This window comes from Haliotis cracherodii, unplaced genomic scaffold (assembly GCF_022045235.1).
Source record: "Haliotis cracherodii isolate W230 unplaced genomic scaffold, xgHalCrac1.p SCAF_14, whole genome shotgun sequence".
Lineage (NCBI taxonomy): Eukaryota > Metazoa > Mollusca > Gastropoda > Lepetellida > Haliotidae > Haliotis > Haliotis cracherodii.
The window spans coordinates 18,273,221-18,292,766 of record NW_027266269.1 but is presented as its reverse complement, the minus strand read 5'-3'; the positions used below and the strand labels follow the sequence as shown (position 1 = coordinate 18,292,766).

Genomic DNA, 19,546 nt, shown 5'->3' with positions numbered 1-19,546 from the left:
ACTTAATTTTTGTTTCAAATCCTGAAAAAGAACAAAATAAATCAAATATTTGTTTTTACCTGTGTTAACGAGTTTACCTGCGTTAACAAGTTTACCTCTGTTAACGAGTTTACCTAAGAGGCTTTAGGTGTATCATAAGTAATATGTGACATCAGTATAGAAAACAAAGTCAGTACCAAGAGTTGTAAACTTGTTTATTTGTTTACAGATGTGCATGAAGAGAATTTACCTGTAACACCTGCGATTACCTGTGCCGTCCAAGATGACAAGACCACTGTGCTATGTTTACCTTGCATCTGTGATTTATTTTTGTGATTTTTAATACAATTTGAGCCAAAATTCATTGTCTGTTTTCATTTTTTCAGTGTTTTCAAGTTTTATTTCACTTGTAAACACCTGTAATTAGATAATGACAAAGGTTAGAGACAATAACAACAAAGAATGTTAAAGTATACTTAATCCTCTTTACAATGGTATATGATCAATGTATATTAAAAGCAAGTTTCTGGTAGAAAAAGTGCATCAAAAATGATGGTGTGATTTTCCAATAATACTGCCAGGGAGGCCAGTGTACAGGCCTTGTCAGTGTCAGGGACTGCAGGGTTTCAAGGGACATAACTCTGGGGCAGCCAGTGATGAAAGAGTTAATTATTACGTTGTTATTACAATATACATCTGTGATTGGTTAACTATGGTGTTCACATAGACAATACCACAGCTGTAATTAGCAGGATAAGTTAATTATTACGTTGTTATTACAATATACATCTGTGATTGGTTAACTATGGTGTTCACATAGACAATACCACAGCTGTAATGACCTGGATTAGTTAATCATTATGTTGTTATTACAATATACATCTTCAAATGGTTAACTATGGTATTCGCATAGACAATGCCACAGATGTAATTAGCAGGATTAATTAATTATTACATTGTTATTACAATATACATCTGTGATTACTTAACTATGATGTTCACATAGACAATACCACAGCTGTAATTAGCATGACTGGTTTATTATTATGTTGTTATTACAATATACATCTGTGATTGGTTAACTATGGTGTTCACATAGACAATACCACAGCTGTAATGACCTGGATTAGTTAATCATTATGTTGTTATTACAATATACATCTTCAAATGGTTAACTATGGTATTCGCATAGACAATGCCACAGATGTAATTAGCAGGATTAATTAATTATTACATTGTTATTACAATATACATCTGTGATTAGTTAACTATGATGTTCACATAGACAATACCACAGCTGTAATTAGCATGACTGGTTTATTATTATGTTGTTATTACAATATACATCTGTGAATTGTTAACTATGGTATTCACATAGACAATACCACAGCTGTAATTAGCAGGATAAGTTAATTATTACGTTGTTATTACAATATACATCTGTGATTGGTTAACTATGGTGTTCACATAGACAATGCCACAAATGTAATGACCTGGATTAGTTAATCATTATGTTGTTATTACAATATACATCTTCAAATGGTTAACTATGGTATTCGCATAGACAATGCCACAGATGTAATTAGCAGGATTAATTAATTATTACATTGTTATTACAATATACATCTGTGATTGGTTAACTATGATGTTCACATAGACAATACCACAGCTGTAATTAGCATGACTGGTTTATTATTACATTGTTATTACAATATACATCTGTGAATTGTTAACTACGGTATTCACATAGACAATACCACAGATGTAATGAGCAGGATTAGTTAATTATGATGTTGTTATTACAATATACATCTGCGATTGGTTAACTATGGTATTCACATAGACAATACCGCAGCTGAAATTAGCATGACTGGTTAATTATTACATTGTTACTACAATATACATCTGCGATTGGTTATCTATGGCATTGTTATACACAATACTATATCTGTAATTGGTGAACCTGTTACAGACAATACCACAGCTGATTGGTTAATTGAGAACCTGTTATTGACAATATACCATAGTTATTGGTTAACTATGACACTTGTTATAGACAATACTAAATCTGTGATTGGTTAACTTTGAACCTGTTGTCATGGTTACAGACAATATACTATAGTGCTTGAGAGCAGCAGGCTTTTAGTTTCACATGACACACAAATGTGTGTCCAGTACACACAATGAGAGAATGGTTGCAGAAAAAAAAATATACTTCGTCAGAAGGGATGCACAATACTTAATATTCATTGTTCCTACAGCTTATAAAGAGCAATTATGGGTGTCTGTTATTTTATCCATCAATCATAACTGTCTACATAATCCCTGATTCATTCCAGGCTCTAAAGGAATGATTTAATGAAGACACTACACCATTTCATTACCTCACAGGAGGACCCTCATATTGCCTGCAAGGATCCTTGATATTAAGTATACAGTGCTTAAATGTAAGATCAATAAAACATGCAGGCAATAAGTAACACAGGCACAAAATTATCTCCATTTTATTTACAAGCCAAGGACACATTTCACACATCAATTGCTCCCCTTTATTAACCAAGTTGTCCTTGGCATTGCTACTTACAGGATGCATTCTTTAGTGGTTTTATCATGCTGGGAGATAAGGTCCGTCAGTACATTTAATTATCCAATGGACAATAATTAGTAATGAGAGACATGTGCCAACTGGCTCAGGTTAGCCATTCAGTACTAATTTCAATTTCTATGGTCTGGTATACAAGTAAAACAATGATGCAAATGGTCTGTACCAAATACACTAAATGTAATTATACAGAAACTGTTAATTAAGTGGAATGAACATATTGACTGATATACAACATTTGTGTATAGGATAACCTGTAAAACCCTTAACACAACATAAACAAATGCAATGTTGACACATGTGTTAGATTTATATTGATTACCTTGTCAAGTCAAACACGCAGTTATAGGGATATATTGACAGTGATAGCAAATCTTAGTAGCTTCAGAGTAGAAAACGTATCAACACATGGCCGTGTTGGACCTGCACTGAAGCACATGGTGGGTGTGGACATATGTCTCTGTGAGGCAGGACACATGGCTGGGGAGATTCAAACAAACACAGCATTAGCTGATGTCAAAGTGAAATAGACAAACCTTCATCAATGAGGCTTCGTTCCTCCATCTGTATTGTAGAAGAGGCCCCTCGCTTCCGACGGTGTTTCAACGATTGCATTGGTGACAGCTGTCCCCTCAAACTGACAACTTTCTCTATACTGAGAAAAGGAAATAAGGTCGCTAGCGTTATAACGAGGAAGTGACAGGTGTGGGCTAGATAATGTTCAGTGTTATTTCCTACTGTATGGTGTGCATGTTTGAAGTGAGGTGGGATATGCCCATATTGACATACATACGTATATACATCACTTGATTCCATACAAGAGGAAAGAGACCATGGATTTATTGAAGGTGTAGATCTAGTACGAAGGTGGATAACTCATTTTGATACATTATATTAGGTTCAAAGGTATGCATTTTACACCTGACATTTTGTAGGGTTGAATCAACATATATTATTTGTTATGTAAATGATGTGACACTATTGTACATCTTGTATTGATGTTTTGTAGATAACTTGTTCATGTTGTTTATGATACAACATTTACATCTGAATGTCCACATTCTAAAGCGTGTGTATGACAATATGTAGAGAAAGAGTTGAGTTCATGTAAATAACATCTCTCACATCAAAGATGTGTCTGACATCGCACCATCAAAATAGCTCCGACTTGGAATATATTAATTTATCTTGTACATGCTTTATGAAAACATGTTGCTTTATGGTGTTGGGAACATGGTAAGTAGCAACGAAATCGAAGTACATAAGTCAGGCATCATACAAAATAAAATAGGTTTATGGATATCATCATCCATTGTCGAAAGCTCTCAAACAATATATCCAAATAATTTAAATTTAATTAAATACCGTTGCAAAAGCCTTTGACTCAGGAAAAACATAACTGGCAACAACAGCAAGAACATCATCCTCAGCATGCAGATTGCCTGCACTTGAGGCCATGTATGTTTTTGTTTCTGCATGTTTTGATTATATTCATTGCTGTTTAAGTGCAGAGAAGGGGAGGACAATATAATACACAAATTTAATAACATCTGAAATCTTTATGCTTTTCATTTCTTATTCATCTTGTCATTTACACATTTTGATTTTTCATTCATATTTGTGCTACTGATTTACAAGTAACATAATGATAGTTTGGACAACATTAGCTTGAGTAATGAATGGAGGTTGAATTTGTTTTCTTTGAAATGTATTGAAACTTTGGGTTTGTGAATCTGTTATCAAATTAATACAGGTGTTAACTTACCAATGCCTCTGTCAAATGAGTTCAGACTGAAACACTTGGCTGTGGCAAGGGAGTATCTTGATTAGACTGACAAAAGTAGTAGGTCCAGAAAACAAGTTCACAACACAGTGGTTGGGTGTCTCTATTCTGACTGCTCCATATAAATGCCAAGCAAACTCTTAATTAGTGTCTAAGTGTTATCCATCTTAACTGGCCTGTCACCTTAATTCTTAATCCAACTACAGAACATTCTCCTAAAGGAGGACTGTCCACAGTTACATACATAGTTAATCCACCTGGGGTGTTGACCAACCACCTTAGGCGAGTCAGCTGAAATAAAGAGAGATCATGCATCCCTTGCCACAGGGTCGGACACTGAGTGGCATTCAATTACACATATTAGGGTGAAAACCGAACGATATCATCATAAACAAAATGGCAATCCTTAACTGACTCATCTCAGTACATGATAATCAACTGACTCCTCCCTATGGTTTAACATACACAGTCTAACTTGTTTAGATATTGGTCGAGCACAGGAACCTCCAGACCTTGCTCCCGCCTTCCCACAGCAAGCTGCTCTGTCTATGGTCCATGTTCACTATAGTTATGTCCTTATGTTAATATGTAGAGGTTATCAGGCGAATATGTTTGTGGATGGTAAATATCCTGTATTAGGAATAAATATTGTATTTATCGAGGCAATAACACAAGCGCAATAACCTCTTTATCATACAATGTCATTTTTCAATTCTGGGCTTGAAAATCTCTTCCTATCTCTCACAAACATTACCTAAACATTGCAAGTCTTCCTGGAATGTGCGCATTAATATAGATCTCTATTACATCAGAAGGTAAGTGATGTGTCAGCCGGACAGCGACAGAAGCCGATATAGTTCCAACTGAAACCTGTTTCTTATAGAATGGCGTAACTACATATATGCAAAACAACATTTCATGGCAATCCATCGGTCTGTCTGCTAGACTAACTGCCCTTTATCAAAGGGAAGCTACTCTAACCCGAGTCTGTGAAACGTCACAGCTCTCGCAAAAAAGTTTCGGAATTTATATCTCCAAACTTGCCCAAACTTGTAAAATGCCTAAGTGACGTCACAGTTAGACACTGATTTTCAGTATATTACACTATTCTTTTGATAATGATAGCAATTATCTCAGTTTTTCTCCAGATTCCCAAAGGTTAATTCTGACTCAGTTGGTTTTATCCTGCCGAGAAACCTACCTATTATATAGGGCTGGGACGAGTTCAAATTTACTACCCAGGTACCCGACCGCCTATTACCCGACCCTACCCGGGTACACACTGCAGGTCTCAAGAGTTGGGAACAAAATGTCTAATTGGGAATTGTTTTACCGTAGCCCTGGCCAAAATTATTAAGATATTAAGCTTTATCGTTACTCAAACATATACACGGCAAAAGGAATGTGAGCATCGTACAAAAAGAAAAGCGAACATTAGCGACTTGTAGTGTAACCATTGAGCTATAGTGAGTTTTTGTCATTAAACAACATAATCATGTGACTAACCACGGGTCCGGGTAGTCCTGCTCAGGACCCATCTGACTCGAGTACCCGAGTTACCCGTCCCAGCCCTGCTATTATATGACAAACACTGTTTGCTGTAAGGAGCTTGAATTGTAGAGATTACAGACTTCAGTACAATGGACAATGTCTGTTGCCATGATGACAGGGTAGATTTTTTTACAGTTGAAAACTACAGTAGCGAGGTACATGGGAATTAATCAAAACACCATTGACCCATCAATAAGATAAGACAAGTTCCCAGTGCCTTAAGGGCACACATTGAAAAAAATTCTTTTTACACAAAACGTTTATGGTATGAAGGCAGTGACACATGTATTTGACACGGGTAAACTGGAGAAAAACATGCTTAATGCATAGTATGATTCACAAAGTCAACCTGTCAATTCACAAATTGAAAAGAGTATTAATATCAATTTTAATGAATAAGAAGGCACAATTTTCAACATAACAAATATTTATTAACTAGATCATGGTGAAAAAACATTTGCTGAATTTTAAGAGGGATCAAAGGTACTGATATTCTTCTTGTGGGTGCACTTACAATAGAAAATGCACATTTAAGCATCTTGATGAGAGGTTCACATGTATTCCATTCTCCCCTGCCATAATAGAAGGGAGAAATAAAGCAGAAACAGTTACAAATACAAATACCAAGAAAGACAAGTGCTACTGTTGAATCTACTGAGAAAATATATTCAAATTACAGGGTTCAAAGTTAACATAAACTGCTTGAAAAGTTCAGGAAGGACAAGTAACTTTTCTTGTGTACTACCACATTTATCATCCCAAACTGGCTTCCCTAGGAGTTATTACTGAGGTCAGATTAAGTGATATCTCCACTACAATGAAATTGGCTACAATACTTTGCAGACAATTGTGACATCAGTTACCATGATGTCACAATCAAATGGCATCACTACTCTCTCTTGCTGATGCTGGTTAGCTGTACACTTTACACTCAAGACACTGGTTAATACTTTTAACAAACTGAAAAGGTCAGAAGAAAGATTTTCCTGTTCGTAAAGAAAAGCACAGATTCTGAAATATAAGACAGTTACGTGATAAATTGCAAAGGACAATGAAGAATGAAGCATGGTTTATTTCACGATAAGACATTGTTCTAACGTGATGTCATTTCTGGAAATTCAAATATGCACTCACAACTTGATGATGTCATATATTGGACAACGTTACTTTTGAGAGGGAAGTGTCTAGTAAGTGGTTCTGGGCTAGTAACGTAGATAAATGTGATGGCCGAACGATTGCATCCAAAAAGTGGGCTAGATATGACAATCAGTACTGGGAAAAAAAGTATAGGTAATCGACATGAGGATTGTAAAAATATGCGGGAAATACCAAACTTAACCCACCTGCTTGTAAAATGGACTTGTCCGACATTTCTAAAGTTGGATTCTATTGAGGAAAGTCATCATTATTAAAATTTGATTAAATATTTTTTAAGTACACTTTATCAACATCCTTCAAGAGGCTGCACATAATGATGATATCTTACATAAAAACAGACAGGTCTTATGCAAACCTTTTTGTGTGCTCTACATATTGTTTTGCATAATTATATAGATATGCTACTCCAACAGCAAAGGTTAGGTGCTTGACAATATATCTTTACACATCAAAGTGACGATATCGCACAGTCGCCATAGGGCTTTGAAGATTATAATATAAGGATAAATATGCAAACGGAAATAGCTTTTCACGTTTTGGAATACTCTCTCTATGAAAGTTCTGTTTATCTAAATGTGTAGACGCCAAAATGAAACCGATGAAAAACACATGAATGGACTGTGTAAGATGTGACCGAGGTACTAGGCTGGCCACAAGGAACTCTATGTAGGAGAGTGATTGGCTTCATATGACCGAGGCATATTTATATTGTAATGTAGGCTTTGACAAACACTGGCTTCTTAATCGGGCAATTAGTAGTTTGTAGTTTCTCAGCCATGAGAAAAACAAACACACTTTATAAAAAATTTGCCTCTAATAAATAACATTGCTGAAGCCAGTTTACTCTGTGCAGCGCTTGCATTGTCAGCTTCGCTGTGCGGAGCTCTATAGTTTTGAAAAATAAATTTGGTATGTCACGTCACCCTCGGAAACTATTTCAAGTTTGAATTATAAAAGCACAGAACCGTCAAAGTTCTGTCCCTTTAATATCAAAACACACATGGGTGAGGTTCTCTATTTACCATTAGGTAAGTGGTAACTCTGTAGCAGATTATTTCTTTGGACTAAAGTAAATAAAAATAATTTTCTAAACCTGATTTATTTGAGTAAATGTGAGTATGATGGTCCAAAATAACTTTAAGTTTAAAATGGAAATCAAACTGTCATGTTGAATGTAGATGATTGTACAAACACAGTTGTGCTGAACGAGTTAAAACGTGACAGCTGTATGCGAGATATTCAACTAAGATATCTGACACACAGGCACGCACGCACGCAAGCACACACACACACACACACAACCTACGACAAGTGCTTCTGACTGTATAGCTGTCACAGCTTGTGGATAGGAGAAACATAGCATTTATAAACTTGTCATTATAATGATAAATAGATAAAATCCTAAATGAAGCTTTCTCCAACACATCAAGTCTCCACATGTCAAACTAGGAAGCTATTAACTATGTAAACCACACATATTATCAGGGCTTCATTTCATATCCATTTCATATCCAATATTTCATTTTTATGTAGATGAGAATTTGTAAATATGCAAGATAAAGCAACAATCAAATAATAATAATAATAATAATAATAATAATGATGATGATGATGATGATAATAATAAAATCTTATAATAATTTGTTTACAAACAAATAATTTTCATCAATGTTTTTCAAACATGTGAAAATGGAGGCCTATTGTTTATCAAAGTATATTTTTTAATCAAACTTTTTGAGATAGCTGTGCACATCAATGTTAACCAATACGATTCACCAAGAGCAAGAATGCATGGTAAGAGCATGCACAGAGTATGTTTCATCAAGCATGAATGCATGGTAGGACTGACACATGCCTGAATGTACATACATAAATACAAATACATAAACAGTCCATAAGATGAGCTGTATCAACCATACATTGTAACATCTTGCAACACTCACAAATAAATCACCTCAAGTGCTAAATCTGTTTACATTTAGATGCATCCTCAGTAAGTACACAGATGAACACGGTATTCTGACTGCCCAGGCCTGGTCCAGCAATGGCATAATGACAAGGTATTTAATTTTGACATTTTGAATATGACAGCTGAATCTCGTGGAAACATACCTTCTGAGTGACGGAGCCACTGGCAGGATCTCTTGTGTCCTCTGCCCAATGGTTGGGATGATCATGTTCACATAAAGGAACAAATTTCATTGAAGTAAGATTTGCGTGATCTCGGTGGTATCAGTGACCAGGATCATTCTGCTGAGGTTACTTATAGTTTATTCTTCTACCATCTGGTAAGAGTGTAAAAAACTAGTGGATATAAATTGATTAAATTCAAATAAAATCATCAATATATAGATCCCCAATTGCTTACGCTATTACATTACCAACTTTTTCTATCTATTTACTAGGCTTGGGGATATGTGATACAAACATATGTAAAACAGCTTTATATTGTGTATGTGATTGGGGATATGTGGTACCACATATGTAAAATAGCTCTATATCTTGTATGCAATTTGGGATATGTGGTAGCACATATGTTAAACAGCTTTATATCTTGTATGTGATTTGGCATATGTGATACCACATATGTAAAACAGCTTTGTATCTTGTATGTGATTTGGGATATGTGGTACCACATATGTAAAATAGCTCTATATCTTGTATGCAATTTGGGATATATGGTACCACATATGTAAAACAGCTTTATATCGTGTATGTGATTGGGGATATGTGATGCCACATATTGTATGTGAATGGGCATATGTGGTGCCACATATGTGAAACAGCTGTTTATCTTGTATGTGATTGGGGATATGTGGTGCCACATATTGTAGATGAATGGGGATATGTGGTGCCACATATGTAAAACAGCTATATATCTTGTATGTGATTGGGGATATGTGATGCCACATATTGTATGTGAATAGGCATATGTGGTGCCACATATGTAAAACAGCTTTATATCTTGTATGTGATTGGGGATATGTGATGCCACATATTGTATGTGATTAGGGATATGTGATGCCACATATTGTATGTGATTAGGGATATGTGGTGCCACATGTAAAACAGCTTTTTATCTTGTATGTGATTGGGGATATGTGATGCCACATATTGTATGTGATTGGGGATATGTGATGCCACATATTGTATGTGATTAGGGATATGTGGTGCCACATATGTAAAACAGCTTATTATCTTGTACGTGATTGGGGATATGTGGTGAGACATATTGTATGTGATTTGGGATATGTGCTACCACATATGTAAAACAGCTTTTTATCTTGTATGTGATTGGTTATATGCGGTGCCACATATTGTATGTGAATGGGGATATGTGGTGCCACATATGCATTATTAGGAAGATGATTTTCAACCATATTAAAAACAGCTTATTTCAGTTTGGCATACGATTGATTGCAGGGAGGTGCTGAGTATATACATCCTGTTGTACCAGCTGTCACTCAGGCCAGTATTGTGCAACCTGTGTTCTGTACAGCCCCAGCAGTATACCAGGATGTGGCACAAAACATATCTTATAAATGAAAAGAAAAAAGGATCTGAACTTCTTAATGTTGAATGATTAGGCCACAAGAAAGTATTTACAAGATCATCATGTGAGGTGGTGCACATTTTTTTTTATATAACTGTTTTTACATAACTGTTAACAAACTGTTCAAGGCAAATGAGAGCACCAACGGTCAACAGATGTGATTCATGAGAAGCATTAATGTTTGGTAGGAATGCTTCTATCTGATAATCTGACTGATACTGAACAATTTCATAACAATTTCACATCTGACTTCATACTTTCAAAAGACAGCACATACTACATAGATACACAAAATACCCATTCAATGAAAACAAAGGCTGTAAATTTGAGCAATTCTCAAAAACAACGAAAACATTACAGAACATGACCAGAAAATGATATGTTTTTTTCTTACTTCACAGGCTACATTCAGCAGCTATCACATTAGTTTTACAGTTAGATACCCCAGGAACAAGTCAACCTTCCCTTTATGTTGAGGAATATTCCTGTAGCTCCGGCTTTGTTGTCTTACATTTCACAACTTTTGATGTACAATCAGGCATGCTCTTTCTACAAAGATTTCAAAGAGCATCATACGACTCTTGCTCAAAAGTTGTTTGATCGGGGTTACAGCATTCGAGGTCTTAGGAAAGCTTTCAAACATTTCCAAATTTAACGCATCAGTGACAAATGAATTGACATGTAGCAGAATTGTTCCCATGTTTTTTCAGTTTAACAACTGACTTTGCATGGTTCCTGATGGTGCCACTGGTGGGGCATGACACGCTCACTTTTTCGCAACACTTGGTATCATCACTATTTGATAGTGATTCATTAACAAATGCTTACAATAAACATAATATAGTTGGAATTGTACAACTGACACTTTGAGTTGATTTGTTATGATTATTGAACTGTTTCTTGTTGATTATATGAGGGTGCCAACCCCTCTCTCCTGAATCCTGAACCTGAATACCATCTTATTTATCACAGTCTCATTTGCTCACCCCTGAATCCCGAATACTACTTAACACAAATCTCAAAAGCCCGTCAGAATTCAAAGGGAGAATGTGAATCACAGGCAAAAACTGATAGAATTCGTTCTTAGGGAATAAAAAGATGAGATTTGATGTTAGATTCTGAAAAACTTAAGTATATAAAAGAAAATTATAAGCACAGTCGTACACCATTATATTTTTTTTTAAATGCTGAGCCTGTGTGCCAAATATGATTCTATTTGTGTTCCACATACCACACTGCTGAGTCCTGAATGCCTTCTAAATAAGACCCCTGAGCCTTACCAAAAGGGGGCTGGCAGTCCCTTATATTTGCAGATAACAAACACACCAACGCTTGATCTGATTTCAGTTCACTGCAGAGATATGTGTGCATGATGTCATGAGAGTGTGTTTGTGTTGACTGATTAACTTGAACAAGATGAAGGAAACTGAAATATTTCCAATCCTGCAAGGGGGCACAGGTGGCCCAGTCGTCTAAGGCAACGCGATTCGCTGTGTAGAGTTGCGTCCCTTGGGAACGCCAGAAACCTATGATTGTGGGTTTGAATCCTGGTTCACCCCAATTATGTTTCTATTTTTTTGTCAGCACCATACTGGTGCTCGTGGGTTTCACCGAAGTGGTAAACGTCTGAGACCTGCATAACTTCAGGCTTTCCTCCCACATTAAGCTGACACGCCGTGATATAACTATTGATACTGTTTAACCCTCTGGATGCCAAGTTTTTTTCTGATACACATTTTCCTTAGATCGGAAAAGTGAAGGTTGTGCAAGAATTGCGCTCACGCGGCACTGGCTCTACCTCTGGCTATAAAATTACGCAGAGGTAGAGAATATCATATTTCCTATTTGATGGTGTAAATTTAACTGCAAATATTAAACTGGTTTAAAAAAAGACACTTCTAAATGTTGTCCGAGAATGTATTCTGCGTTGAAAAACAGTAAATTTCTCGGCTTTTTATCATACACCCATAAAAGTACTGTGCGACGATTTTTTTTATTGAGAAGCTTTATGGAAACTGTGAGCAAACAAAATACTGCCTAATATCTAAACAACATAACTATATATCAAATGGAGTTATATGCGTATGTATAACGATATACATTCAATGCCAAAAATAACATGCCATAAATGACGAAAACTGATTTTTCTCTATGACGTCAAAAGGCGACAGAATGGATACACACGTACAAAGAAAAGTGGGCATAACTCCGCTATTCTTAGCACTAGTTTATTGTAACTCAGGTCACTTGGTGAGAATTAGCTGTGGGTAAGGACAATATATTTTCGTGGTGTTTTGTTCACGAGGAAACAAACTATTCCAACACAAATATCGATATTGAAACTGTTTACGTTTAGTTATGAAAAAAACCCCACAAGAAATGATGAAATCGTACTTCATAAAAAAGAGGTAATAGATAAATGGATGGCCCTATCTAAGATATAACTTTGTCCTTAGATTCCAACATCCTCCTGATTGTGTAAGTGTAATTTGACTTATGTTGCGTCATTATTAATAGAGCACCAGCCTTATCGTTAAATGTAATGAAATACCCCCAAAATAGCACCATTCCCTTTGACGCCATGGCTGGTTTAGAATAATCAGGATAATCGTATAAGGTTGAACCTGGCATGGGTTTTATTTCTTATACCTTTAAAAATTCTTGGAGAAATAAAGTAAACAATTAATATCCTGTGACCATAATATTGAAAAAGAATGACCCATTGATTATATAATGCAAAACGAGAGGAATAATTCGTAAATTGTTTGTGACTGATGCGCACCTGGCAAATCGTTAGATATCACAAACAACATAAAAAACAATTCCAAGACCAAGACAATCTTTCAGAAATGTTGGCATATATTTTAACGATAAATATTAATTTTGTTACAGTAATATACTCAGTTTTAGTTATAAAATATAATGAAACGGCTATTCATGGATATTGGTTATATGAACTATAATATTGATATTTACTATTACACATCCCAAGAAATACATACATGCTGCACACTTTTCCAAAGGAAATAAATATCATATTCTACACTATAAACCTATCAATTCTTATGTAAACAATGTTCAAACAAACAGGAAATTATCAAAGGTTCGTTCATACATGTTGTGGCCTATATTTACGAATGATATCATTTTGAGCGAATAGACGAATGGATAGCTCAAAATAGGAGAAAATGCTACGCTGTGTGAAATCTGTATTTTGCTTTGTTTACATTTCAAACAAGTGAATTTTTTCGAGCACAGCGTTCGTTTTCACACCTAATTTATTTTGATTGATTTCATCAAGGCAGTTTGTATTGGTGACAAAGACCATTGGTCATTTGATTCTAAAATGTATGAGGAATTCAAGGATTATCTATCACAGCTAAGTTTGAAATATACATGATGTTACAGGCGTCTCATTACTGGTGTACCTGAAACGTAATTTTGTAAATACTTTCCGGCGGAAAGTTCACTTCGGCGTTTGTGTTTGCATATTTTATCGGAGACGTTTTGGAATGTTCATTGGTGATTTGATAAAAGACAGATATCCGTGATCACTAATATGCTATTTTTGAAATTAATTTCTTCGAGAAAATATCCGAAATTTAGATTTCAAAACATGCTGTAAATAACGCTGTGAGTGGTGATTTAGCAATGTGTAAAAAATGGCGACATTTACGATGTACCTAATTTTCAGAGGTCCTTTACAGTACTTTTGCTTGGCCTAAAATGCCAGTGGATGATATCACAGAACAGGCAATTTCCCACCTTATTCAAAACTGTACAGTGCATTTGTGTGGGTGATGTATTTTGAATTTTATTCGACTTCAAAGTGAGGGTTGTAGAGGAGGGGCATATATGTCCCTGTGGCATCCAGGGGGTTAAAGCGGCGTTAAAACCCAACTCACTCACTCCAGTCCTTTAAACATGGTAGTAATGCTCAGTCAGTGGTTGTTACATAACATGAAAAGGTACCTTAAATACCCAAAAGTTACACCAAGTCATTATGTTTGAGCATGTTAGGGACTCACCATGTCGCAATATTTGATGAAAATATACAACAAAAACACTTTTTTATGTGAAGCAATTGATGAAACATAGAACCTTGCATGTTGTTTGACAATAGAGTGACACACATGAACCAATTCTGTTGTATCAGCGATGATACTGCGTCCCGAGACTGTCAGTGTGGGGGCTCGTGTGGGTCCCCCGTCGTACTCAGGACCCACCCGACCCGAGTACCCCCTCCAAGCCCCTGTACGGATGACATATCTCTCATTGTTTAGCATTGGCTCGTCACGCTGAAGACCCGGGTTCGATACCCGACATAGGTACAATGTGTGAAGCCCATTTCTGGGGTCCCCCGTCGCGATATTGCTGGAATATTGCTAAAAGCGGCGTAAAACCATACTCACTCACTCACTCATTGTTTGGCAGTTTCCGATGTGCAGACTTAGATTAAGTACTTCATTTACAATTCAATAAATGATAACGAGCTCACTTTTTTGGGTTGTCAGTTAGGATGTCAACCGTCAAAATGACACCGACAGGCGTGCAAGCTCCGTCCTCATCACAAAAATAAACACCTAATATCTACTGTCAGATTTCTAGAATGTAGTCACTCACCCGGAAGGAAAGACACCTCCTCTACTTCGTTGTCCGACATGGTTGTCTGGGTGGCAATCGGCTGTTACTTACTGCTGTGTGCTTCACGTTGTTTACATCGGTAGACTAATGTGTTAAAACGAACGTGATGTACTCTACATAATAACTCTGCTTTTTTACCATTAGTTAATTTTGTTTCTTATTTGTACTAATTGTAAAGTATGTTAAATATACAGCCCACAGCGTATTCAATATATTCAAATACATTCAGAATCATTCAGATATTTTATCTCTTATAACTGAAATCCTCTTGAGATTATCGCGTTAATTATGAAAATTGAGGGGAAGATAACCCATGTACTGTTCAACATGGAGACCTCTAGTGAATACAATAGGCCATGTAGGGCGTTTGCTTCTCCCGCAATGATACGAGTTAGTATGCAGGGAAGAACAAATAAGTGCTTAGAATGATGCTTTCAGAACAAATTCAAACTGCATTATTTGTGCCGAGATATATTTCTTAAAGCATTTCATTTCAATAGGTATGCATATAAGTTACTTTCTTCTCATCAATTTATAAAACAGAATAAAGTATACACACTTGTTTGCTGGTGACTAAAAATGAATCAAGAAATGGTTATTCACATGATAGTAAAAGTTCAATATGTAGATGCAATGAATCAATATTTAAGTCTATTTCCCAATTATATTTCTGTTGTCTACGAGTTCACCAAGACGTTTGTCTTTGAGAAGGGGGTGTCTTCGAATTCTCCATGGCTACGAATAAGTTTGGTTACGAATATACCTTCATCCATGTATTTGATCATAGTTGTGTTTCAAACCTTAACCCGCTTGGTGCCACGGGACCATATGTGGTCCCTCACTATTCACACCCGCATAGTGCCAAGGGACCATATATGATCCCGAGAAAATGCCCTTTGTAAACCGTGAATTTAGATACCAAACACTGAGTGCACAGTCAAAATTATAACCATCATCATCCCAATCATCTTAGCTTTAACATCGTGTAACTCATACTTTATACAATGCTACGGATTACGAAATATGGAGAGATTGGTAAAGTGGCTACCGCGCTTCTCGGCTTTTCTCTACCATGTTTGAACACCAAGCGAATGATGGCGAATTTTGATTATGCACCCATGTCACATACACGTAAATATTTTCAGAAATCCTTGTTCATTAGAAATAATATGACCAGAGTGGTCAGAAAGACATGTGTCTCACAACTGTATAGATCTACTTATTCACATAAATAAATTTCTGTTCACTCCTTTCCGAACAAGTTTATTTACACGTTTTGTATATTTCTATCGACTATCGGTAATGGCGGAATGGTCGGTACACATGAGAAGACGACAGTGTATTTCCATTACATTTATAACGTTCATTGAATGAAATTATAACCATCATCACGCTAATTATCTCAGCGTTAATATCGTGTAACTCATATTTTATGCAGTTCTGCGGATTGCGAGATAAGTAAAGTGGTTACCGCGTTTCTCGTTCTTTTTCTGCAATGTTGAACATTATGCGAATGAATTTTTTTTATTATAGTGCACCATGTCACATACACGTAACTATTATTATATCAGACAGCCAATATGAAAAAGAAATCTGATCTGACTGGTCAGAAAGTTTTACTTGTCCTCACTGTACAGTTACTGGCGTAAGAGTACTAACGTTTAGTTGGCCACGGAAGTTTTTTTGTTCAAGTATTGCATATGTTTATCGACTGTGTATCATGGCGATTTAGCACGGCGCTAGAGACGAAACGACAGTGCAGATTGTCTTTTTGGTTATGATGCTAAATTACAGAAAATATTCAAATCATAGACATGGAAAGATAGCTATAATCGTTAATATTAAGGTGGTATAATATATTTATGGGCAGGAAGTTCATGATCACATCTAAACATTGAATGCCCAACCCCGATTTTTTTTAAGTGATCGACAGGGCACGTTCGAATCATATCTGTACCGCTATTTCTTATTTGCCGGTTGTCCAACATGCTCGCCCGTTCAGACAAATAACTGCTACTTTTTTCATACGAGATGACTAAGAGTCATGTGTGATTGCTCAAACTACCTGACCGTGTGAGTGACTTGCCCTAACTGTTTCACATTTTGTCGCAAATGGAGATTTCAAAAGTGTGGCCACGACATCTAACGTGAGTTGACGCCATATTGTAAACAAATTGTGTCAAGGTCAGTTCCACATGTGGTAGCTCGGCCCCTGTTTCTGTCGATGGTACACGCGATACAAACACAATGCAATTACTGAAAACATCAACATAACTTCTACAATGACAACAGAAATACCTTTTTGTATTGGGTTAACAGCTTATGGATACGCTGTGCTTGTTAAGTTCGATTTCGATTTGTTTTTCCTTTCATTGAAACTGTGATAATGGCGCTGTGATTGGTTTGCTGAAATAGTATTTTCTGTAAGTCTAATGTACATAGTAAATGCTGTATTGTACAAGATAATTGATAACCAATTGTGTATGCACATATAATATAATTAAATACACATTAGTAATCTCTTTAAAAAAAATGAATATATTATCAGCCCGTATTTCCAACATTCTGCCATGGATATTAGATCTAATATCAATATTAGATTTAGAAATTATTGATGTACATTGTACTCTCGATTATCGTATGATAATCTATTGCAAGTCTTCAACTCTTATTTGATATTTCATCTGAAATGTCAACAATGAGTAAATTTATTTTTATTTCGTTACAATCTGCAATTCTATTCGAATAGGCTTACAGACGGTCGATGATTTCCTGCGGCTGTGAATTTGTCGTCTGGACAGGTGCGCGTGATTTGACCTCGCGTGTTGTGACGTGGATGACGTCACATGAAACAACTGATCTAATGTTGTGGTAGTATAATGGATACACGTGGTTTCATTTTCCAAATAATATATTCTTTTGACAGAACTAGAAAGCATATCTAGTACATCACGATTGGAAAATGTCAACGGCGACCGACGAGTGAATGAGACCGCTTATCATTTGACTAACAGTGTTAGAATATTTGGCGCAGTTTTCTAATTTTGGTATGTGGACGTGCTTTTCATATCTGTTTGAAGGCTTGACACACACCCCCACCCCCCCCCCCACCCCCATTAATAATAATGTGCATTTAGTGTAGAGTAAGGGAATGTATTTTTTTACAGTGAGAAAGCTGTCAAAATGGATCCAATATATTAAACAACCTAGATTTTTAATATTTTAGCTTCATCAATCAGAATCTCGAATGGTTCAATTTATAACATCAACAGTAAAAGTAATTAGATCTACTCACAATATAGGCTACATATGATCGATTTCTGAAAGACAAAATGTTTTCAGTGTAAATGTGATTTCGTTTTGATGTTTTATATATGTAGTTTTATTTATGCTTTGGCGACTGTTATCAGCCTTGTAGTGGCAAGAGCTCGAGAGTTAACTGACTATTATAAAAGTCCAGTTTCCATCCTTGCCGAACTAGGCTGGTATTATGGAGTTACAATTTTGGCTGGACTAACGAGTCTACGCACAGTCCAATCAAATTCGCGCAACGAAATCGAAATCCGGTTCGTAAACTGTCGTGCAGATTTTGCAGGATTTGCAAAGCATGTGCACCGCGAAATCGTTGTCAACAGATATTTTCCAAATCATTTCTTGTTTTTAATCAAGGTGTTCACGTGATTTGATGCATTTCGCGATGGAAGACCCGTTTTATCACAATATAGATCTTGATTATCGATCAGGTCGCCCTGACTTGGCGCCGCCATTTCGCTTGAAGTAAATGAAGTAAAGATGCAAGTGCATCTTCCCGAGGCAAGGAAGTGAACTGACTGTAAAAGTCCAGTTCAATGGTTATTACGAGTTATGTCCCTTAAAAGCCTCTCCTATCGACCAATCAGATTCCACTTCTCGTATCACTTGCAATTGTTTCACACAAAATGGCGGCGCCAAGTCAAGACGATCTGATCGATAATCAAGATCTATGTTGTGACAACACGGGTCTTACCTCGCGAAGTGCATCAAATCACGTGAGCACCTTGATTAAAAACGTGAAAATATCTGTTGACAACGAGTTGGCGGTGCACATGTTTTGCAAATCCTGCAATCGACCGAAGTCTGCACGACAGTTTACTAAGCGGATTTCGATTTCGGTGCGCGATTTTGACTGGACTATGCATAGACTCGTTAGTCCAGCCAAAATGTAACTCCATAATACCAGCCTAGTTCGGTAAGGGTGGAAACTGGACTTTCTGTAGTCAGTTAACTCCCTCGCCTC

The 19,546-nt window shown here is 36.3% G+C and overlaps 1 protein-coding gene across 3 annotated transcripts in view; it reads right to left on the bottom strand.

Moving 5' to 3' along the window:
- The window catches only part of LOC139461049 (endoplasmic reticulum aminopeptidase 2-like), a 50,048-nt gene extending 34,704 nt beyond the window's left edge, over window positions 1-15,344 (bottom strand). The window contains exons 1-2 of one of the 3 annotated variants that reach the window (XM_071242558.1): window positions 15,250-15,307; window positions 3,118-3,236 (exon numbers count right to left, since the gene is read on the bottom strand). In XM_071242558.1, coding sequence (XP_071098659.1) covers window positions 3,118-3,196 — 79 coding nt within the window. In that variant the 5' untranslated portion in view covers window positions 3,197-3,236; window positions 15,250-15,307. Of the gene's footprint in view, window positions 1-2,903; window positions 2,943-3,117; window positions 3,237-15,249 lie in introns of those variants that run through there. The other 2 variants (XM_071242559.1, XM_071242561.1) reach the window with 2 other exon arrangements.
- Window positions 15,345-19,546: the final 4,202 nt, after the last annotated feature.